Source organism: Bombina bombina, chromosome 1, assembly GCF_027579735.1.
Source record: "Bombina bombina isolate aBomBom1 chromosome 1, aBomBom1.pri, whole genome shotgun sequence".
Classification (NCBI taxonomy): Eukaryota; Metazoa; Chordata; class Amphibia; order Anura; family Bombinatoridae; genus Bombina; species Bombina bombina.
Window position 1 is genome coordinate 591,321,581 of NC_069499.1, and position 19,654 is coordinate 591,341,234.

The 19,654-nt window shown below is 39.8% G+C and overlaps 1 protein-coding gene across 1 annotated transcript in view; it reads right to left on the minus strand.

Annotated features, from left to right (window-relative positions):
- HDAC4 (histone deacetylase 4) overlaps nt 1–19,654 on the minus strand; it is a gene marked incomplete in the record, with an annotated part of 933,145 nt that overhangs the window by 42,873 nt on the left and 870,618 nt on the right. The window contains 3 exon segments of the mRNA XM_053698885.1: nt 4,005–4,143; nt 5,106–5,190; nt 5,304–5,437. Of these exon segments, the coding sequence (XP_053554860.1) occupies nt 4,005–4,143; nt 5,106–5,190; nt 5,304–5,437 (358 nt within the window).

A 19,654-nucleotide genomic window follows, 5' to 3' on the forward strand; every position in this document is an offset into this window, starting at 1 on the left:
GATATTTGTTTAGACTCTTGAGGTCTAAAATTGGTCTGAAGGTTCCCTCTTTTTTGGGAACCACAAACAGATTGGAATAAAAACCCTGACCCTGTTCCAGTGCTGGAACGGGAACAATCACTCCCAGGGCGGAAAGGTCTCTTACGCAATGTAAGAATGCCTCTCTCTTTGTCTGGTTTGCAGATAATCTTGAAAGTAGAAACCTGCCTCTGGGAGGAAAACTTTTGAACTCTAGTTTGTATCCCTGGGACACAATCCCTATTGCCCAGGGATCCTGAACCCAAACCTGAGTGAAGAAGGAAAGTCTGCCCCCTACAAGATCCGGTCCCGGATCGGGGGCATGCCCTTCATGCTGTCTTGGATTCGATAGCAGGCTTTCTTGGATTGCTTTCACTTAGTCCAAGACTGGTTAGGTCTCCATGCAGGTTTGGATTGTTCCTGCTTAGAGGAGGAAGATGAAGAATTTCCTTTGAAATTTCGAAAGGAACGAAAAATTACTCTGTCGTCCCTTCTGTTTGTTTCTCTTATCTTGAGGGAGAAGATGACCCTTACCTCCCGTGATTATCAGAGATAATTTCCGATAGGCCAGGTCCAAACCAGGTCTTGCCCTTGTAAGGAATAGCCAGAAGCTTAGACTTGGAGGAAACATCCGCAGACCAAGGTTTTAACCATAAAGCTCTGTGGGCTAGAATAGAGAAACCCGAAATCTTAGCTCCCAGTTTAATAATTTGAAGGGAAGCGTCCGTAATAAAGACATTAGCTAGCTTCGGAGCCTTTATCCTGTCTTGGATCTCCTCCAAGGAAGTCTCAGTCCTGTGAGACTCCGACAGTGCATCAAACCAATATGCTGCCACACTAGTGACGGTAGCAATGCACGCAGCTGGCTGCCATTGCAGACCCTGGTGAAAATAAATCTTCTTAAGTAGACCCTATAACTTCTTGTCCATAGGGTCGTTGAAAGCACAACTATCCTCTATGGGAATAGAAGTTCTCTTGGCTAAGGTGGAAACGGCCCCTTCCACCTTAGGAACTGTTTGCCAAGCTTCCTTGAAAGAGTCAGCTATGGGAAACGTCTTCTTAAAAATAGGAGAGGGAGAAAAGGGTATGCCTTGTCTCTCCCACTCCTTAGAAATAATCTCTAAAGCTCGCTTTGGGACTGGAAATACGTCTGAGTAAGAAGGAACCTCGAAATATCTGTCCAGTTTACTAGACTTCTCAGGGACAACCACTACCGTGGAGTCACAGTCGTCCAAAGTAACCAAAACCTCCCTAAGCAACAAGCGGAGGTGTTCTAGTTTAAACCTAAAAGTTACAACCTCCGAATCCGTCAGAGGCACCCTCAGATGCTACAGCAGTACCCTCCTCTTCATGTCCTTGGGAGGGTACCTCTGAAATTGCAAAAATTGCATCAGAACTTACTGAATGTCTGGTTTTCCTCTTACGTTTGCCCTGCAACATTGGGAAAGCAGACAATGTATCAGAAATTGTAGAAGACATGAGGGAAGCTATGTCTTTTAAGGTAGCTCCTGCAGAAGCTAGAGCAGAAGTGCAGGGCACTGCTTGTGCGGTCGGTACATTTTGGGACGCTTGGGGAGAAAGCTGCTGCATACCTTGAACCTCGTCATTAGACTCTTGGACAGCATCCGCTTTTGAAAAGTTTTGCTCAGAAAAAATCTTTTCCCTATAATTTAAAGTCCTCTCAATACATGAGGGACAGAAAGGGATTGGTGGTTCCACATTTGCATCAAAACACAAGGAGCAAGTGACACTTTGCAAGTCTCCTTGGTCCATACTGAATCACAATAATATAATTATGCAATAAAAACTTTAATTTGACACAAAAAAGTTTGAATGCAAAAAACGTTACTGTCCCTTTAAATTTTAAAAAGTAACTTTTTTACTGCATGTGTAAAAAAACGTACCCAAACGACCATAAACTAATAAAAATGATACCCCTACACCTCAGCAGCTTTGCTGAGGTGCCTACCTGACTGCAAGACCGGAGACCTCTTTCTCCCTCCTGGCAAACAATCCGGACTCGATAGGGGAACGACTCAGCTGCCCTCCGGGCCTAGAAACGCTTGATCAGTAAGAAACATGCGCTCTAGGCAGAGTAAATTATCCGGTCTGTACTGAGTCTTCAGATAGAGGCGCAGTGAAAAAGCGTGCAATCCAGTAAGATCCGCCCATCGTGGGCGTGGCCGACAGTAAACACACTCTCCCAGTCGTTATTTCGTATTAAAAATAACGCCTTGATATTAGAACCACCAGAGCCATACAAAATGCTTGTCTCCCAGCCCCAGTGCCTGCTAAACGCTGTCTAGTTCTCTTAGACTCTGAGAGTTTTCATTGTCCCCATAATAAAGTGCCTGATCCATAAGCCCTTTATGTAGTGTAATGATATATAGTAAAGTGCTCCTTTTCCTCTGAGTGTTCCAGGAAAATAACATAGCACTTACCTTATATGTCTGCCTGACAGAAAAAGCAGTTCACCAGGTTTGAGGGGTCCTATCCCCCACATGGACCTGTGAAGAAAAGGAAATTCTTGAATAAATATTCCTCAGGTTTTCAGGGTTAGGGCAGAAGTAATATATGGGAGGCGCAGTGAGAATTATGTCCACAAGTTCCCATTGCTCTAAAGCCACCAATGCTCAACTGAAGAGACTGATATGGACTACGGCTACACCCCAGGACAAAGCAGCACAAGCTTGTACTACTTTAAAAATAATAAACTCTTGATTGAAGAATCTAATCTAACACCTCACTTTACCACTTCCTATCACTAACGTAGGCAAAGAGAATGACTAGAGTGGGAGGGAAGGGAGGAGCTATTTAACAGCTTTGCTGTGGTGCTCTTTGCCACCTGCTGCTGACCAGGAGGTGAATATCCCATTAGTAATTAAGATGATCCGTGGACTCATCGTGTCTTAAAAAAAAATCACCAGGGTATGTAAACTTTTGATCAGGGTCATTTGGGTAGTTTCTGTTGTCATTATTTAAAAAGGGTAAACACAGTTGATTGATAATAAACGGCTTACTAACAATGAGTAAAAGAAAAGTTTTTGTGTTATCATTCATATTCTCTGAAAAATGGCCAAGAAATCAAATTCTGCCAGGGTATGTAAACTTATGAGCACAACTGTGTGTATATATATATATATATATATATATATATATATATATATAATATATATACTGTATGTGTGTGTGTGAGTGAGATATGTATATACACAGTAAATGTATGTGTGCGTGTAGCTAGAAGTCAGAGCAGTTAACCCAATGGCTGCCAAAGAGGGCTGTAGTGCACTGCATTACACTTGCAGTCCTCTCTGGTAGTCAGGGTTTAAAAATAAAAAATAAAATTTCTTGCTCCCCTGAGGAGAAACATCTGGCAGAAGAGGGGTAGGAAGTGACTGTAATGCACATGAGTTGCTGTTTCCTCCCAGGGTTTTCATGTGCTGACACCGTGGGACCTGGCAATAGAAGAAAAAGCCACAGCACTAAGGGAAGTGATGTGTGGATCCAGCCTCTTGAGCAGGTTCACAGACAATCAGTGGGAACCTACAGCAGCAAGGCTGTAAATTAACTTGTCCATGCGCACTGGGTAAGGGCAACAAACGCAGCAACACCGACAAAAATTGTCACTAAAAAAAAAAAAAGATTTTTTTTAAGAGGGCTCTTTGGGTTTGGGAATATTTGCCTATGCCTAGTGGCACGGAAGAGTAATTTCCAGGAGTAATGGATCGTGGACTCTCACCACCACACACATCAAAACATGAGAGATAAGTACATAGACAAGCTGCAGGTGAATTATAAGCTTATACCATACAGGAACGAATTCTGGCAAGTCATCATAATGTTGTTTATTAGTATGTTTCCTGGCATGGTTACGGCGGTTTATTTGTTGATTAAAGGTAGAATTTTAATTGATTTTTTATGTTGTTTAGAATAGAAAAGTCAAAAGGTAACAGTATATGAAAAAAGTTAGTGTTTATCTCTTTTACCTTCTTTGCTTTTGGACTCCTACAGAAAGCGATGCCATGGCGGTCACAGTTTCAGCCTCCTCATTCTCACATTTCTGCGCCTCTATGACTGAATAGGTGGCAATTTTGGAGACATGCTGCAAACTGGACCAATATTCACCTAGATGACAAAGGCCAACTTGTTAAAAAGATGTTTTTGTGCATTTTTTTACTGCAACATCCCTCATCTACTTTAACCCACAGGCAAATATCTAAATCTATGGGCCAGGCAGTCTGTGTATGGTGGCAGGTGCCAGGGAGTTGGTATGGGGCATCTCACACTATTTTTGTATTATTGTTTTTTAGGATTGTTGAACAACATTTAAATTAACATATTGCAAACATAACCTTGACATTTTATCTTGGTATCTCTGTTTGCATATTTTACATTCATGTGGTACAAAAACACCTAAGAGCACTTCACCATACAGGAGACAGAGTGATCTATTATGCTGACAGGTACCTGGCAGCATTCTCTCTATTACAGCAGGTCCCTTAGGGGTCCAGCAGTGTTATGTACCTGAGCTTTCTGTATATAATGACAGGTACCTATGAATTGTATACATTAAAGGGATACTGAACCCAAATTGTTTCTTTCATGGTTCAGATAGAGCATGCAATTTTAAGCAGCTTTCTAATTTACTCTTATTATCAATTTTTCTTTGTTTGAAAAAGAAGGCATCTAAGCTAAGGAGTCAGACAATTTTTGGTTCAGACCATGGACAGCACTTGTATATTGGTGGGTGAATGTATCCACCAATCAGCAAGAACAACCCAGGTTGTTCACTAAAAATGGGCCGGCTTCTAAACTTACATTCTTGCTTTTCAAATAAAGATACCAAGAGAATGAAGAACATTTGACAATAGGAGTAAATTAGAACGTTGCATACAATTGCATGCTCTACCTGAATCACAAAAGAAAAAATTTGGGTTCAGTGTCCCTTTAATGCAAGTATTACATAGTGCTGCACGTATGGCAATATATGTCAAGACATTTAGAGTCTACTAAGAAAGGTGTGTTGTCCGTCTTAAGGGCAGAAGCTTTAGGGCTGAATGGATATATATATATATAGTCATACATACTGTGGATCTGAATCACTTTCTCCATGGAGCTCACTGCATTGCTGTTTGGCCTCTGTTGAAGCACAGATTCAGGAAGTGGCTCCAGCTAATAGACAAAACAAACATATGGTATACTAGCACAGAATGGACACTTAATCCCAGACACTAACTACCAAAGGACTTCTCAGCAATCAATCCAGCATGCCTTATAATTCCTACCTCATTGCCCAGGAGGGCAGATACACAGGCTTCAGAAGCATCACAGATAGCTGTGAGGTCATGGCCTCCCTCTAGGGCCAGGATAATACGACCTCCAGCTAACCCCATTAGCTGCTTTGTGAGATATCCAAAACCTGTAGAGAAATGCAATCATCAGCACTTGGTCCACAAAAGCCAGCAGTGTGCGAATGCAGCACCATGAATGGGCCACAAAATTACAGTCCTGGCAGATATACCAAATGCAAAAAAACCCCCACCTCAAATACCAGTTCAAAAAGAGTCACACTCTTAGAAATATGAGTTTATTTAAAAATTAACTTCACAAACACATAAATTCACATAGAGATGGGTAATGAAGTTAGTCGGACATGTTTTGCACCCCTAGTAAAGCTTAATCACAGACTGTAGATCTTCTACCTTAGCAGTTTTAACCCTTTAAAGAACCAGTCAACACTAAAATTGTTATTGTTTAAAAAATAATAATGCCTTTACTATCCATTCCTGCACAACGAACATTGTTATATTAATATACTTTAAAACATTTAAACCTTTAAAGTTCTGCCTGTTTTAAGCCACTACAAATAGCATCTTATCACATGCTTTTTTATTAGCTTTTCACAACAGGAGACTGCTAGTTTATATGGGCCATATAGATAACATTGTGCTCACGCCCGTGGAGTTGTGGCTGACACTGCACTAATTGGCTTAAATAAAAGTCAATAGATAATAGCCATGTGATCAGGGGCTGTCAAAAGAGTCAAGGTAATCACAGAGGTTAAAAGTATATTAATATAACAATGTTGGTGGTGCAAAACTGGGTAATGGGTAATAAAAGGATTATCTTTTAAAATAATATTTTTGGAGTTGACTGTCCCTTTAAATAATCTATATGAAGACATAGATTACAAGCCTCATGAATGGTTTATCTTTCTCACATAACGCAATGCTCAAAGAATTTTTTTTTATAAAAGTGGCCTTTAGATGTTACCTCCATCCAACTAGATCAAATGAGACTGAGGGTTCATTGTCTAGACAATGCTATCGAGTATGTGATGAAAAGGGGACATACTTACATATGTGGTGGGAATGTGGGAAAACAAATTATGCTTACCTGATAATTTAATTTCTATCGAGGGAGGAGAGTCCACGGCTTCATTCATTACTATTGGGAATTGAGAACCTGGCCACCAGGAGGAGGCAGACACACCCCAGTCAAAGGCTTAAATACCGACCCAACTTCCCTCATCCCCCAGTCATTCTGCCAAACCAGGAACAGTAGGAGAAATATCAAGGTAAAAAAAGTGCCAGAAGATGAATAAATTTAGGGCCGCCCAACGGAGAGACGAGCTGGAGCCGTGAACTCTCCTCCCCTTGATGGAAATGAAATTATCAGGTAAGCATAATTTATGTTTTCCATCTAAAGGGGAGGAGAGTCCACGGCTTCATTCATTAATATTGGGAACATATACCCATGCTCTAGAGGACACTGAATGAAACTGGGAGGGTAAAAGGTGGACCCTAGTCTGAGGGCACCACAGCCTGCAAAACCTTTCTCCCAAAAACAGCTTCCGCAGAAGCAAAAACGTCAAATTTGTAAAACTTTGTAAAAGTGTGTAAGGAGGACCAGGTAGCAGCCTTACAAATTTTGCTCCATAGAGGCCTCTTTCTTGAAGGCCCAGGACGAAGCCACAGCTCTTGTTGAATGAGCCGTGATCCTCAGCTTATGTCCCGTTGTCTCATAAGTCAAGCGAATCAAGCTCCTTAACCAAACAGACAAAGAAGTAGCAGAGGCCCTTTGCTCATTGCGCTTCCCAGAATACACCACAAAAAGAAATGTAGACTGTCTGAAATCTTTTTTAACCTGAATATAGAACTTCAAGGCACGAACCACCTCCAGGTTATGAAGTAACCTCTCCTTTGAAGAAGGGTTAGGATACAAAGAAGGAACAACTATTTCCTGATTAATGTTACGGTTAGACACCACCTTGGGAAGAAACCCCAACCCAGTGCGAAGTACAGCCTTATCCGCATGAAACACCAGATAAGGAGGATCACATTGCAAGGCAGCTAGTTTAGATACTCTGCGTGCCGATGCAATAGCCAACAGGAAGAGAACCTTCCAGGACAGAATCTTAATGTCTATGGAATGCATAGGTTCAAACGGAACCCTCTGTAAAACCTTAAGGACTAAGTTTAAGCTCCAAGGCGGAGCCGACTGTCTAAAGACAGGCCTGATTCTAGACAGAGCCTGAACAAAAGATTGAATGTCAGGGAGCTCAGCGAGTCTCCTATACAACAAAACTGATAATGCCGAAATCTGTCCCTTTAAGGAACTAGCGGCAAGACCCTTCTCCAAACCATCCTGGAGAAAGGACAGAATCCTTGATACCTTCGCCTTATGCCAAGGATATCCATGCTTCTCACACCAGGACAAGTAAGTCCTCCACACCTTATGATAGATGCGACGAGTGACTGGCTTCCTTGCTTGAATTAGAGTATCAATCACACCTTCAGAAAAGCCTCTCTTGGCTAACACTAGGCGTTCAATCTCCACGCAGTCAGCCTCAGAGAATCTAGATTTTGATGCTGAAAGGGGCCCTGTGACAGCAGATCCCTGCGACAGGGTAACCTCCGCGGCGGAGAGGATGACATCCCCACCAGATCCCCAAACCACGTCCTTCACGGCCATGAAGGAGCAATCAGAATGTCCGAGGCCCGCTCCTGTTTGATGCGTGCCACTATGTGAGGTAGAAGTGGTAACGGAGGAAAAATGTAAGCTAGGCTGAATTCCCAAGGAACCACTAAGGCATCTATCAGCTCTGCCTGGGGATCCCTGGACCTCGACCCGTATCGAGGTAGTTTGCAATCGAGTCTGGACGCCATGAGATCTATCTCCGGCGCTCCCCATCTGTGACAAATCTCTGAAAACACTTCGGGGTGAAGAGACCATTCCCCCGGATGGAAGGACTTTCTGCTGATCTGCTGAGAAAGTCCACTTCCCAGTTGTCCACACCCGGAATGTGAATCGCTGAGAGCGAGCAGTCGTGGGACTCTGCCCACTCCAGAATCGGAGACACCTCGCTTATCGCGAGGGAGCTCCTCGTGCCCCCCTGATGGTTGATGTAAGCCACCGAGGTAATGTTGTCGGTCTGGAATCTGATGAAACTAACCAACCACAGAGAAGGCCAAGCCTTGAGAGCATTGTAGATTGCTCTTAGTTCTAGAATGTTGATCGGAAGGAGAGACTCCTCTCTGGACCACTTTTCTTGTGCCATCCTGGCACCCCAAACAGCTACCCATCCTGACAGACTGGCGTCCCTGGTCACAATCTCCCAGGATGGTCTCAAGAAGGATGTCCCCATGGACAGTAGCTCTGGACAAGTCCACCAAGAGAGGGAGTTGCGAGTCCGAGCATCCAGGGAGATCAACTGTGATAGATCTGAATGATTGCCGTTTCACTGTCTCAACATGCACAATTGAAGAGGTCTGAGGTGGAACCTGGTGAATGGGATGACATCTATGCTTGACATCATGAGACCTATTACCTCCATACATTGAGCCACCGATGGGCTTGAGGAGGACTGAAGGGCGAGACAGGTGGATGCAAGCTTCCTGCGTCGCTGATCTGTGAGATATATCTTCATGGACAGAGTCTATTATCGTGCCCAGGAACTCCACCCTGTTGCTGGGAACCAGGGAACTCTTTCCCGAGTTGATCTTCCAACCGTGAGATTGGAGCAGAAGAAGAGCCATCGAATGATCCTCTGCGAGGCTGAGCGACGGCGCCTGAACCAGGATGTCGTCCAGGTAAGGCGCCACCGCAATGCCCCTGGATCTGGCTACTGCAAACAGCGCCCCCAGAACCTTCATGAAGACTCTCTGGGCCATCGCCAGACCAGAAGGAAGGGCAACAAACTGGAAGTGTTGGTCCAGAAATGCAAATCTTAGGAACCTGAAGTGGTCCCTGTGGATTGGCACATGAAGGCAAGCGTCCTTCGAGTCTATAGTCATGAACTGTCCCTTTTGAACTAGGAAATCAAAAAAGGAAAGAGAACAGCACACCTGTTTGTGGGCACGAAGAAAGATTTGCCAAATCTTGTTAATCCAAATAGTTATACATCCAAAGCACTCCAGCCACCAGAAGAAATCTTTGTTTAAAAGACCTTTATTTTCATTAGTTGGGTCCAAAAGTTTACAGGAACAACGTTTCGAACCTACAATAGGCTCTTAGTCATGTACACTGATTGCATACAGGTTTGGAACCCGTTGGAACCCTGGTAGAGTTTGTTGAGGATCTGAATAACACAGTACAAGGCATTAAATTCACTCTGGAAATGAGTGAAACAGGAATTAATTTTTTAGACACACACACACATATATATATATATATATATATATATATATATATATATATATATATATATATATATATAGTGAACCTTTTTTTGCATTCTGATTTATACGTCAAACCCACAGAAAAAAAGCTACTTATTAGAATTTGGCAGTTTTCATCCCATTAACACCTTAAAAGCTATACCTAAAAGCCAATTTCTAAGGGTTAAGCGCATAGTGACTGATGAGACAAAATGTAAATTGGGGTTAAAAGAAATGTCTGATAAATTTAAAGAAAGAGGATATCCACCAACATTAATAGAGGAACAATTACAAAATGTAATTCAAACAGAAATTACAACACATGACAAAAAAACAAAAGGAATAAAGTTGATGAACAAGAAAGGCTAATTTTTATTACTCAGTATAATATACTTAGTCCCAAAATTAATCAGATTGTGAGAAAGTATTGGCATATAATTAGGGACTGTAATCCACAAATATAAGCTTTTAAAAATATGCCTATGACAGCATTTAAGAGAAATAAAAGTCTCAAAGACCAATTGGTCCATTCAGATATTGGAAGTAATAAGAAAACTATACAAAAAACCATAGGGAGTACCAAAACTGGTTGTTGCCCATGCCTGATTTGTAGCCACTGTGGATCAATGATTAGAGGGGAATTTTTTTTTTCCATCCGAACCAATGGTAACAAATTTAAGATTAGAGAGTATCTTACTTGTAGATTTGTTATCTATCTAATCAAATGTCTGTGTGGTTTTATTTACATTGGCGAGACTCGTATAGATGCCAGAGATAGACTTACGGAACATAAGTCAAATATTAGACGCAAAAATAAAGAAGCGCCTGTTTCCTCTCACTTCCTCTCCAGGGGACATATCAGCCAGCTTCGGTTACAAGTTATCTTATACAGGCTCTTTGAACAAGGAGTACTAAGAAGATACATTCCCCCCAGGATCCGGTTTACCGATTGGCCCTCCGCTGTCACGAGGAATGAAACCGCACGTGACTGGGTAGAAGCGAGTTGCCGGGAACTACAAATGGAGAGACGCTGACAGGAATACATAGGTCAGGTTTGTATTTTTTTCTCTCTTAACGGCTAATACACGCCGGAGCAACCCTTCCACGACCCATCGACCGGAAGCAGGGAGAGGAGGTAACGAGCTATTGGAGGTCCGGTAAGGGGGAATGTGAATTGATAAAGGGACACCTTTTGAATACACTGAAATAACCGGTACAAACATCATAATTAGGAACCAGTTAACTACATGGAACAGTAGCGGATATAATACCCTATATGAGGATTTGGAACCACCTTTTGGTTTTAACTGACTAAACTGGGACTATATATATATAGTTGTGGCCACAACTTAATTATATACTGATCAGTTTGCACATATTGTTTTTAACAGTGGAAACAAAAACTACAACATTGTAATTTGAATGTAATATAATTTTAATACTGCATAAACTGCAACATTGTATGAATCACAATATTATATTTGCATAGGAAATGGAAGTAAAGTTTATTTAAGATCATTTCTGTTTAAGCATTTATTTCTATATTATAGAATAATTGCTATTGATAGTGTATGCTATCCAAGGAAAATTGGGCTAATAAGTACACTACAATATAAGAAATATTAACATTTATACACGGTTACACTTGAACCACTTTAGAAAACAAGGATTTTTTGAGTACGTATATAATTTAAAATTTTATAGGTATTTGTGATTTTTTGGATGTAATAGAAATATTATATATATATATATATATATATATGAAGAGAGGGGGTTGTAGGTAGTTGCGCCAAAATTAGAGCAGTAGTAGTTGTACAATAAAATGCTCTATGAAGGTGTCCAATGCCTGCTGCTATTAGTGATGTCTCATTCCTCCTTGGTGAGACTAAAAAATGGTAAAAGGTTGAATCGGGTGTGTTCTAATAGCGCTTGCAGAAGATGTTCCTCATAAGCAAGTAGGGGGGAGGAAAACAGAAATGGGAATATCCCCAGATGAGTGTTGAGTAATTGAGATTAAAAATAAGTGATAATAAATGCTCACCTGTTGGATCACAGGGACCAGCGATCAGCGAAGAGTAGAAATAAGTGGTGTGTGTTGACACCAAACACGAACACCACATATGAGGGAAACAGGAGAATATGCACCAAAAATATATATATGTGTATATATAAAATGATAATGATAATTATAAATATACAGGACCAAGAGACAACCACATGGTTACTGTGGAAACGGTTACTGTGGAAACTCCCATCTTTAACTCAGACGATATTGAATTAATCACAGAATGGGAGGAAGCAATGGAGATCTGCTCAAATACCTTCATAAAAATTCTAATCAAATATAGAGAACAGAACCTGGAGAAAATAGGAAAAGAAATTAAAGAAATCAGACAGGAATTACAACCCTTCAATGAGGATGTGTACTACCAACAGTTAGATAAAGATATTGCAAGCAGAACTCAGAAATTGGAATATGACACCATTTTAAAGAAAAAGAAAAAACTTGAAAGAGATATCAATAATAAAAAAATTGAAGTAGGGGAAACGCATATCAACATAGAAAGAGATGAATTTGTTGATGCCACAGACACACCAAACGTAGAAGTTTTCTGCAATACAAAAAATAGATTTTTCCCAGATAGAACAACAAACACCAATGGAAACACGGAACATCAAAACAAAACCAAAGAAAAACAGACATGTACAAACACAAACAAAGACAAACATAAACAGACAAACAGTAATACATTTTTAAAAATGAAACCAGTAAATAACTACTCATATCAAACTAGAAAGCCAAATTATTATCATCACAGACAATATCAGTCTAATTATAACGAGGAAACAAGAAAACAAAACTACACTCATAACCACAATACACATAATAATTACTTTCACCCTGATAGGGACTTTTACAATCAAAGAGAAAATAATTATCATCAAGACTCCATTAGACCAAAAGAATCAAGAGATCATAGAAATGATTATGATGATACACATCAACGATCCAGTAGTCATTGGAGAACAAAAACTCAACAAAATATGGAGCAAGGACATACCCATTTTTTAGGACTCAGAGAAAGAAAAGAGTCCTTTCAAAGACCATACATCCCCCAGAGACTCCGAGTGGAAAATCAGGAGAAGCATTTTCAAATACTACAAAGATCAACCCCACAAAAAAGAAGAAAAGAAAGCGGGGAAGAGGATGCAGAGCAGGTAAACAGAAACAAACTAAGAAGAGAAAACTGGCACTCAAGGCAACAATCAGTATAAACCCTGATGAAAGTGACCTAGTAAAAATCTTCAACTTGTCAGATAGAATTCTGACTAGGGAAGAAGAGAATGTTCTCAAAAAAGGCCTCTCCTTCGCCCCTAGTAAGAAACCAGATGCTTTCTCACTGTTCGTGGACTGTAACAAATATATAAGAAAACTGACCTTACAACGTTATTTCAGAAAGAAAAACAAAGACCAAAAAGATACCTGTGAACCTATGTGAACTTGCTTATGAGGAACATCTTCTGCAAGCGCTATTAGAACACACCCAATTCAACCATATATATATATATATATATATATATATATATATATTATATATAAAAACTTTAATTAAGAATGGTATATACACGACTTATATAAAGGAATCATCGTCACCTACTTTATAAATAGACAATACAAGTAACACCAAAATAATTCACAAGAGTGATACAAGATAATACAAATAGCACACAGATACTTACATATCCATACTCACAGCTTTTTTAGCGCTCCCCACCCCCACTACATAACAGTTTTTACCCAGTCCGATATTTGGAGGATATCGGTATTGGGGTAGCTTTGTGAGTCTCACAGGTCCAACAATAGTATATCAAAACACCTTTCTTTGATCGAACAAGTGGCTGTCCCTAGGAGAGGAGGTGACAGGCAACACCTTCTAAAAATAACGGAGATGTATTGGATAAATAAATTAGATACTATGATACCTAAGGGTCTTAATAAAGACTTTGATTGGAATCTCTTTGTGTAAAATGACATATCTGTTGTGTTATATTCTTGTTTCTTTTAAAAATATTTTTTTGTATATAATGGTTTTACTTTATCTATGTTTTTAACTTTTTAGAGTTTGGTACATTAAGGGTTAATATTGAAGTTGAAAGATGCAATAAAAGTGTTACCAGCAGATGTCACTATAATGTTACCTAGAACTCTGTATTATCCAGGTGAGGGTATAAAAGGTACAAACCTGTATGCAATCAGTGTACATGACTAAGAGCCTATTGTAGGTTCGAAACGTTTTTCCTGTAAACTTTTGGACCCAACTAATGAAAAACATAATTTATGTAAGAATTTACCTGATAAATTCATTTCTTTCATATTGGCAAGAGTCCATGAGCTAGTGACGTATGGGATATACATTCCTACCAGGAGGGACAAAGTTTCCCAAACCTCAAAATGCCTATAAATACACCCCCCACCACACCCACAATTCAGTTTAACGAATAGCCAAGAAGTGGGGTGATAAGAAAGGAGCAAAAGCATCAACAAGGAATTGGAATAATTGTGCTTTATACAAAAAAATCATAACAACCACAAAAAGGGTGGGCCTCATGGACTCTTGCCAATATGAAAGAAATGAATTTATGAGGTAAATTCTTACATAAATTATGTTTTCTTTCATGTAATTGGCAAGAGTCCATGAGCTAGTGACGTATGGGATAGCAAATACCCAAGATGTGGAACTCCACGCAAGAGTCACTAGAGAGGGAGGGATAAAAATAAAGACAGCCAATTCCGCTGAAAAATAAATCCACAACCCAAATCAAATGTTTTAATCTTTATAATGAAAAAAACTGAAATTATAAGCAGAAGAATCAAACTGAAACAGCTGCCTGAAGTACTTTTCTACCAAAAACTGCTTCTGAAGAAGAGAATACATCAAAATGGTAGAATTTAGGAAAAGTATGCAAAGAAGACCAAGTTGCTGCTTTGCAAATCTGATCAACATAAGCTTCATTCTTAAAAGCCCAGGAAGTAGAAACTGACATAGTAGAATGACCCGTAATCCTCTGAGGCGGGGATTTACCCGACTCCAAATAAGCATGATGAATTAAAAGCTTTAACCAAGAGGCCAAAGAAATGGCAGAAGCCTTCTGACCTTTCCTAGAACCAGAAAAGATAACAAATAGACTAGAAGTCTTTCTGAAATCTTTAGTAGCTGCAACATAATATTTCAAAGCTCTAACCACATCCAAAGAATGTAAATATCTCTCCAGAGAATTCTTTGGATTAGGACACAATGAAGGGACAACAATTTCTCTACTAATGTTGTTGGAATTCACAACTTTAGGAAAAATTTAAATGAAGTCCGCAAAACCGCCTTATCCTGATGAAAAATCAGAAAAGGAGACTCACAAGAAATAGCAGATAATTCAGAAACTCTTCTAGCAGAATAAATGGCCAAAAGGAACAATTCTTTCCAAGAAAGTAATTTAATGCCCAGAGAATGCATAGGCTCAAACGGAGGAGCCTGTAAAGCCCTCAAAAACAAATTAAGACTCCAAGGAGGAGAGATAGACTTAATGACAGGCTTGATACAAACCAAAGCCTGTACAAAACCATGAATATCAAGAAGATGAGCAATTTTTCTGTGGAACAGAACAGAAAGAGCAGAGATTTGTCCTTTCAAGGAACTTGCAGACAAACCCTTATCTAAACCATCCTGAAGAAACTGTAAAATTCTAGGAATTCTAAAAGAATGCCAAGAGAATTTATGAGAAGAACACCATGAAATGTAAGTCTTCCAAACTCTGTAATAAATCTTTCTAGATACAGATTTACGAGCCTGCAACATAGTATTAATCACTGAGTCAGAGAAACCTCTATGACTAAGCGTTCAATCTCCATACCTTCAAATGTAATGATTTGAGATCCTAATGGAAAAATGGGCCTTGAGATAGAAAGGCTGGCCTTAACAGAAGTGGCCAAGGTTGGCAACTGGACATCCGAACAAGATCCGCATACCAAAACCTGTGAGGCCATGCTGGAGCCACCAGCAGTACAAATGAACGCTCCATTATGATTTTGGAAATCACTCTTGGAAGAAGAACTAGAAGCGGAAAGATATAAGCAGGTTGAAAACTCCAAGGAAGTGTCAACGCATCCACTGCTTCTGCCTGAGGATCCCTGGACCTGGACAGATACCTGGAAAGTTTCCTGTTTAGATGAGAAGCCATCAGATCTATTTCTGGAAGCCCCCACATCTGAACAATCTGAAAAAACACATCTGGGTGAAGAGACCACTCTCCCGGATGTAAAGTCTGGCGACTGAGATAATCCGCTTCCCAATTGTCTATATCTGGGATATGGACCGCAGAAATTAGACAGGAGCTGGATTCCGCCCATGCAAGTATCCGAGATACTTCTTTCATAGCTTGAGGACTGCGAGTCCCACCTTGATGGTTGACATATGCCACGGTTGTGACATTGCCTGTTTGAAAACAAATAAACGGTTCTTTCTTCAGAAGAGGCCAAAACTGAAGAGCTCTGAGAATCGCACGTTCCAAAATATTGATTGGCAATCTCGCCTCTTGAGACTTCCAAACCCCCTGCACTGTCAGAGATCCCCAGACAGCTCCCCAACCTGAAAGACTTGTTTCTGTTGTGATCACAGTCCAAGCTAGTCGAACAAAAGAAGCCCCTTGAACTAAACGATGGTGATCTAACCACCAAGTCAGAGATAGTCGAATATTGGGATTTAAGGATATTAATTGTGATATCTTTGTATAATCCCTGCACCATTGGCTCAGCATACAAAGCTGAAGAGGTCTCATGGTCTCATGTGAAAACGAGCAAAGGGGATTGCGTCCGATGCTGCAGTCATGAGACCTAAAACCTCCATGCACATAGCTACTGAAGGGAATGATTGAAAGTGAAGGTTTCGACAAGCTGAAATCAATTTCAGACGTCTTTTGTCTGTTAGAGACAAAGTCATGGATACTGAATCTATTTGGAATCCTAAAAAGGTTACCCTTTTTGGTAAATTGATCCTTCAACCATGTCTTTGAAGAATCAACACTAGTTGATTCATGTGAGATTCTGCAGAATGTAAAGACTGAGCAAGTACCAAGATATCGTCCAAATAAGGAAACACCGCAATACCCCGCTCTCTGATTACAGAGAGTAGGGCACCGAGAACCTTTGAAAAGATCCTTGGAGCTGTTGATAGGCCAAAAGGAAGAGCAACAAATTGGTAATGCTTGTCTAGAAAAGAGAATCTCAGGAACTGATAGTGATCTGGATGAATCGGAATATGAAGATATGCATCCTATAAGTCTATTGTGGACATATAATGCCCTTGCTGAACAAAAGGCAGAATAGTCCTTATAGTCACCATCTTGAATGTTGGTATTCTTACATAACGATTCAAAATTTTTAGATCCAGAACTGGTCTGAAAGAATTCTCCTTCTTTGGAACAATGAAAAGATTTGAATAAAACCCCAGACCCCGTTCCTGAAAAGGAACTGGAACAATTACCCCAGATACCTCTAGGTCTGAAACACACTTCAGGAAAGCCTGAGCCTTTACTGGGTTCACTGGAATGCGTGAGAGAATTTTTTTTCTCACAGGCGGTCTTACTTTGAAACCTATTCTGTACCCTTGAGAAATAATGTTCTGAATCCAATGATTTTGGATTGAATTGATCCAAACATCCTTGTAAAATCTTAGTCTGCCCCCTACCAGCTGCGCTGGAATGAGGGCCGCAACTTCATGAGGACTTGGGGGCTGATTTTGATTTTTTAAATGGCTTGGATTTATTCCAGACTGGAGAAGGCTTCCAATTGGAAACCGTTCCCTTAGGGGAAGGGTCAGATTTCTGTTCCTTATTTTGACGAAAGGAACGAAAACGGTTAGCAGCCCTAAAAATTAATCCTTAGATTTTTTTATCCTGAGGCAAAAAAGCTCCCTTCCCCCCGAGTGACAGTTGAAATAATAGAATCCAACTGAGAACCAAATAATTTATTACCTTGGAAAGAGAGAGATAGCAACGTTGATTTAGAAGTCATATCAGCATTCCAAGATTTACGCCATAAAGCTCTTCTAGCTAATATAGCTAAAGACATATATCTTACATCAATTCTAATGATATAAAAAATGGCATCACAAACGAAATTATTAGCATGTTGAATTAACTTAACAATGCTATAGACATTATGATCTGGTACTTATTGTGCTAAAGTTACCAACCAAAAGGTTGAAGCAGCAGCAACATCAGCCAAAGAAATAGGAGGGCTAAGAAGATGACCTGAACATAAATAAGCCTTCCTTAGAAAAGATTCAAGTTTCCTATCTAGAGGATCTTTAAAAGAAGTACTATCTGCCGTAGGAATAGTAGTACGTTTAGCAAGAGTAGAGATGGCCCCATCAACTTTGGTGATCTTTTCCCAAAAATCCAATCTATCAGATGGCAAAGGATACAGTTTCTTAAACCTTGAAGGAGGAGTAAAAGAAGTACCCAGTCTATTCAATTCCCTAGAAATTACATCTGAAATAGCATCAGGAACTGGAAAAACCTCTGGAATAACTACATGAGGTTTAAAAACCGAATTTAAACGTTTACTGGTTTTAATATCAAGAGGACTAGTCTCCTCCATATCTAATGCAATCAACACATCTTTTAATAAGGAACGAATATACTCCATTTTAAATATGAGGATTTGTCAGTGTCAATATCTGAGGTAGAATCTTCTGAACCAGATAGATCCTCATCAGAGATAGATAAATCAGAATGCTGTTGGTCATTTAAAAATTCATCAAATTTATGAGAAGTTTTAAAAGACCTTTTACGTTTATTAGAAGGTGGTATGACAGACAAAGCCTTCTGAACGGAATTAGAAACAAATTCTCTCACATTAACAGGAATATCCTGAACATTAGATGTTGAAGGAACAACAACAGGTAATGGATTATTACTAATGGAAATATTGTCTGCTTTTGAAAGTTTATCATGACAACTAGCACAAACTACAGCCGGAGGAACAGTTACCACAAGTTTACAACAAATGCACTTAGCTTTGGTAGAACCGACATCAGGCAGCAGGTTTCCAGTAGTAGATTCTGATACAGGGTCAGCTTGAAACATCTTGCAATATGTAATAGAAAAAATAACATATAAAGCAAAATTATCAATTTCCCTATATGACAGTTTCAGGAATGGGAAAAAATGCAAACAAAATAAGCCTCTGGAAACCAGAAGCAAAATGAAATAAGGACTTAAATAATGTCAAAAATCTGGCATCAAGTATGACGCCCAACTGACAAAATATATTTTGGCGCCAAGAACGTCTACAACAAACCCGAGCGTCATAGATGACGCAACTACGTCATCTATGTCTCTGCGACAACTAACGCCGGAAATGACGAAATTGCGTCAACAAACGTAATTCTCACGCCAAAAAAGTCTCGCGCCAAGAATGACGCAATAAATTGTAGCATTTTGCGCTCCTGCGAGCCTAACAGCCCGCAATTTAGAAAAGAAAGTCAATTTGAAATATTTATAAATGCATTTCCCAAAAAATGAAACTGACAGTCTGTAAGAAGGAAATATACTGATTAACCTAAATCATGGCAAATATAATTACAAACATTATATTTAGAACTTTACATATAAAGTGCCAAACCATAGCTGAGAGTGTCTTAAATAAAAGGAAAACATACTTACCAAAAGACACTCATCTACATAAAGTAGATAACCAAACCAGTACTGAAACGAGAATCAGTAGAGGTAATGGTATATAAGAGTATATCGTCGATCTGAAAAGGGAGGTAGGAGATGAATCTCTACGACCGATAACAGAGAACCTATGAAATAGATCCCCGTTAGGATGACCATTGTATTCAATAGGTAATACTCCCTTCACATCCCTCTGTCATTCACTGCACTCTGAGAGGAACCGGGCTTCAGCACGCTGAGAAGCG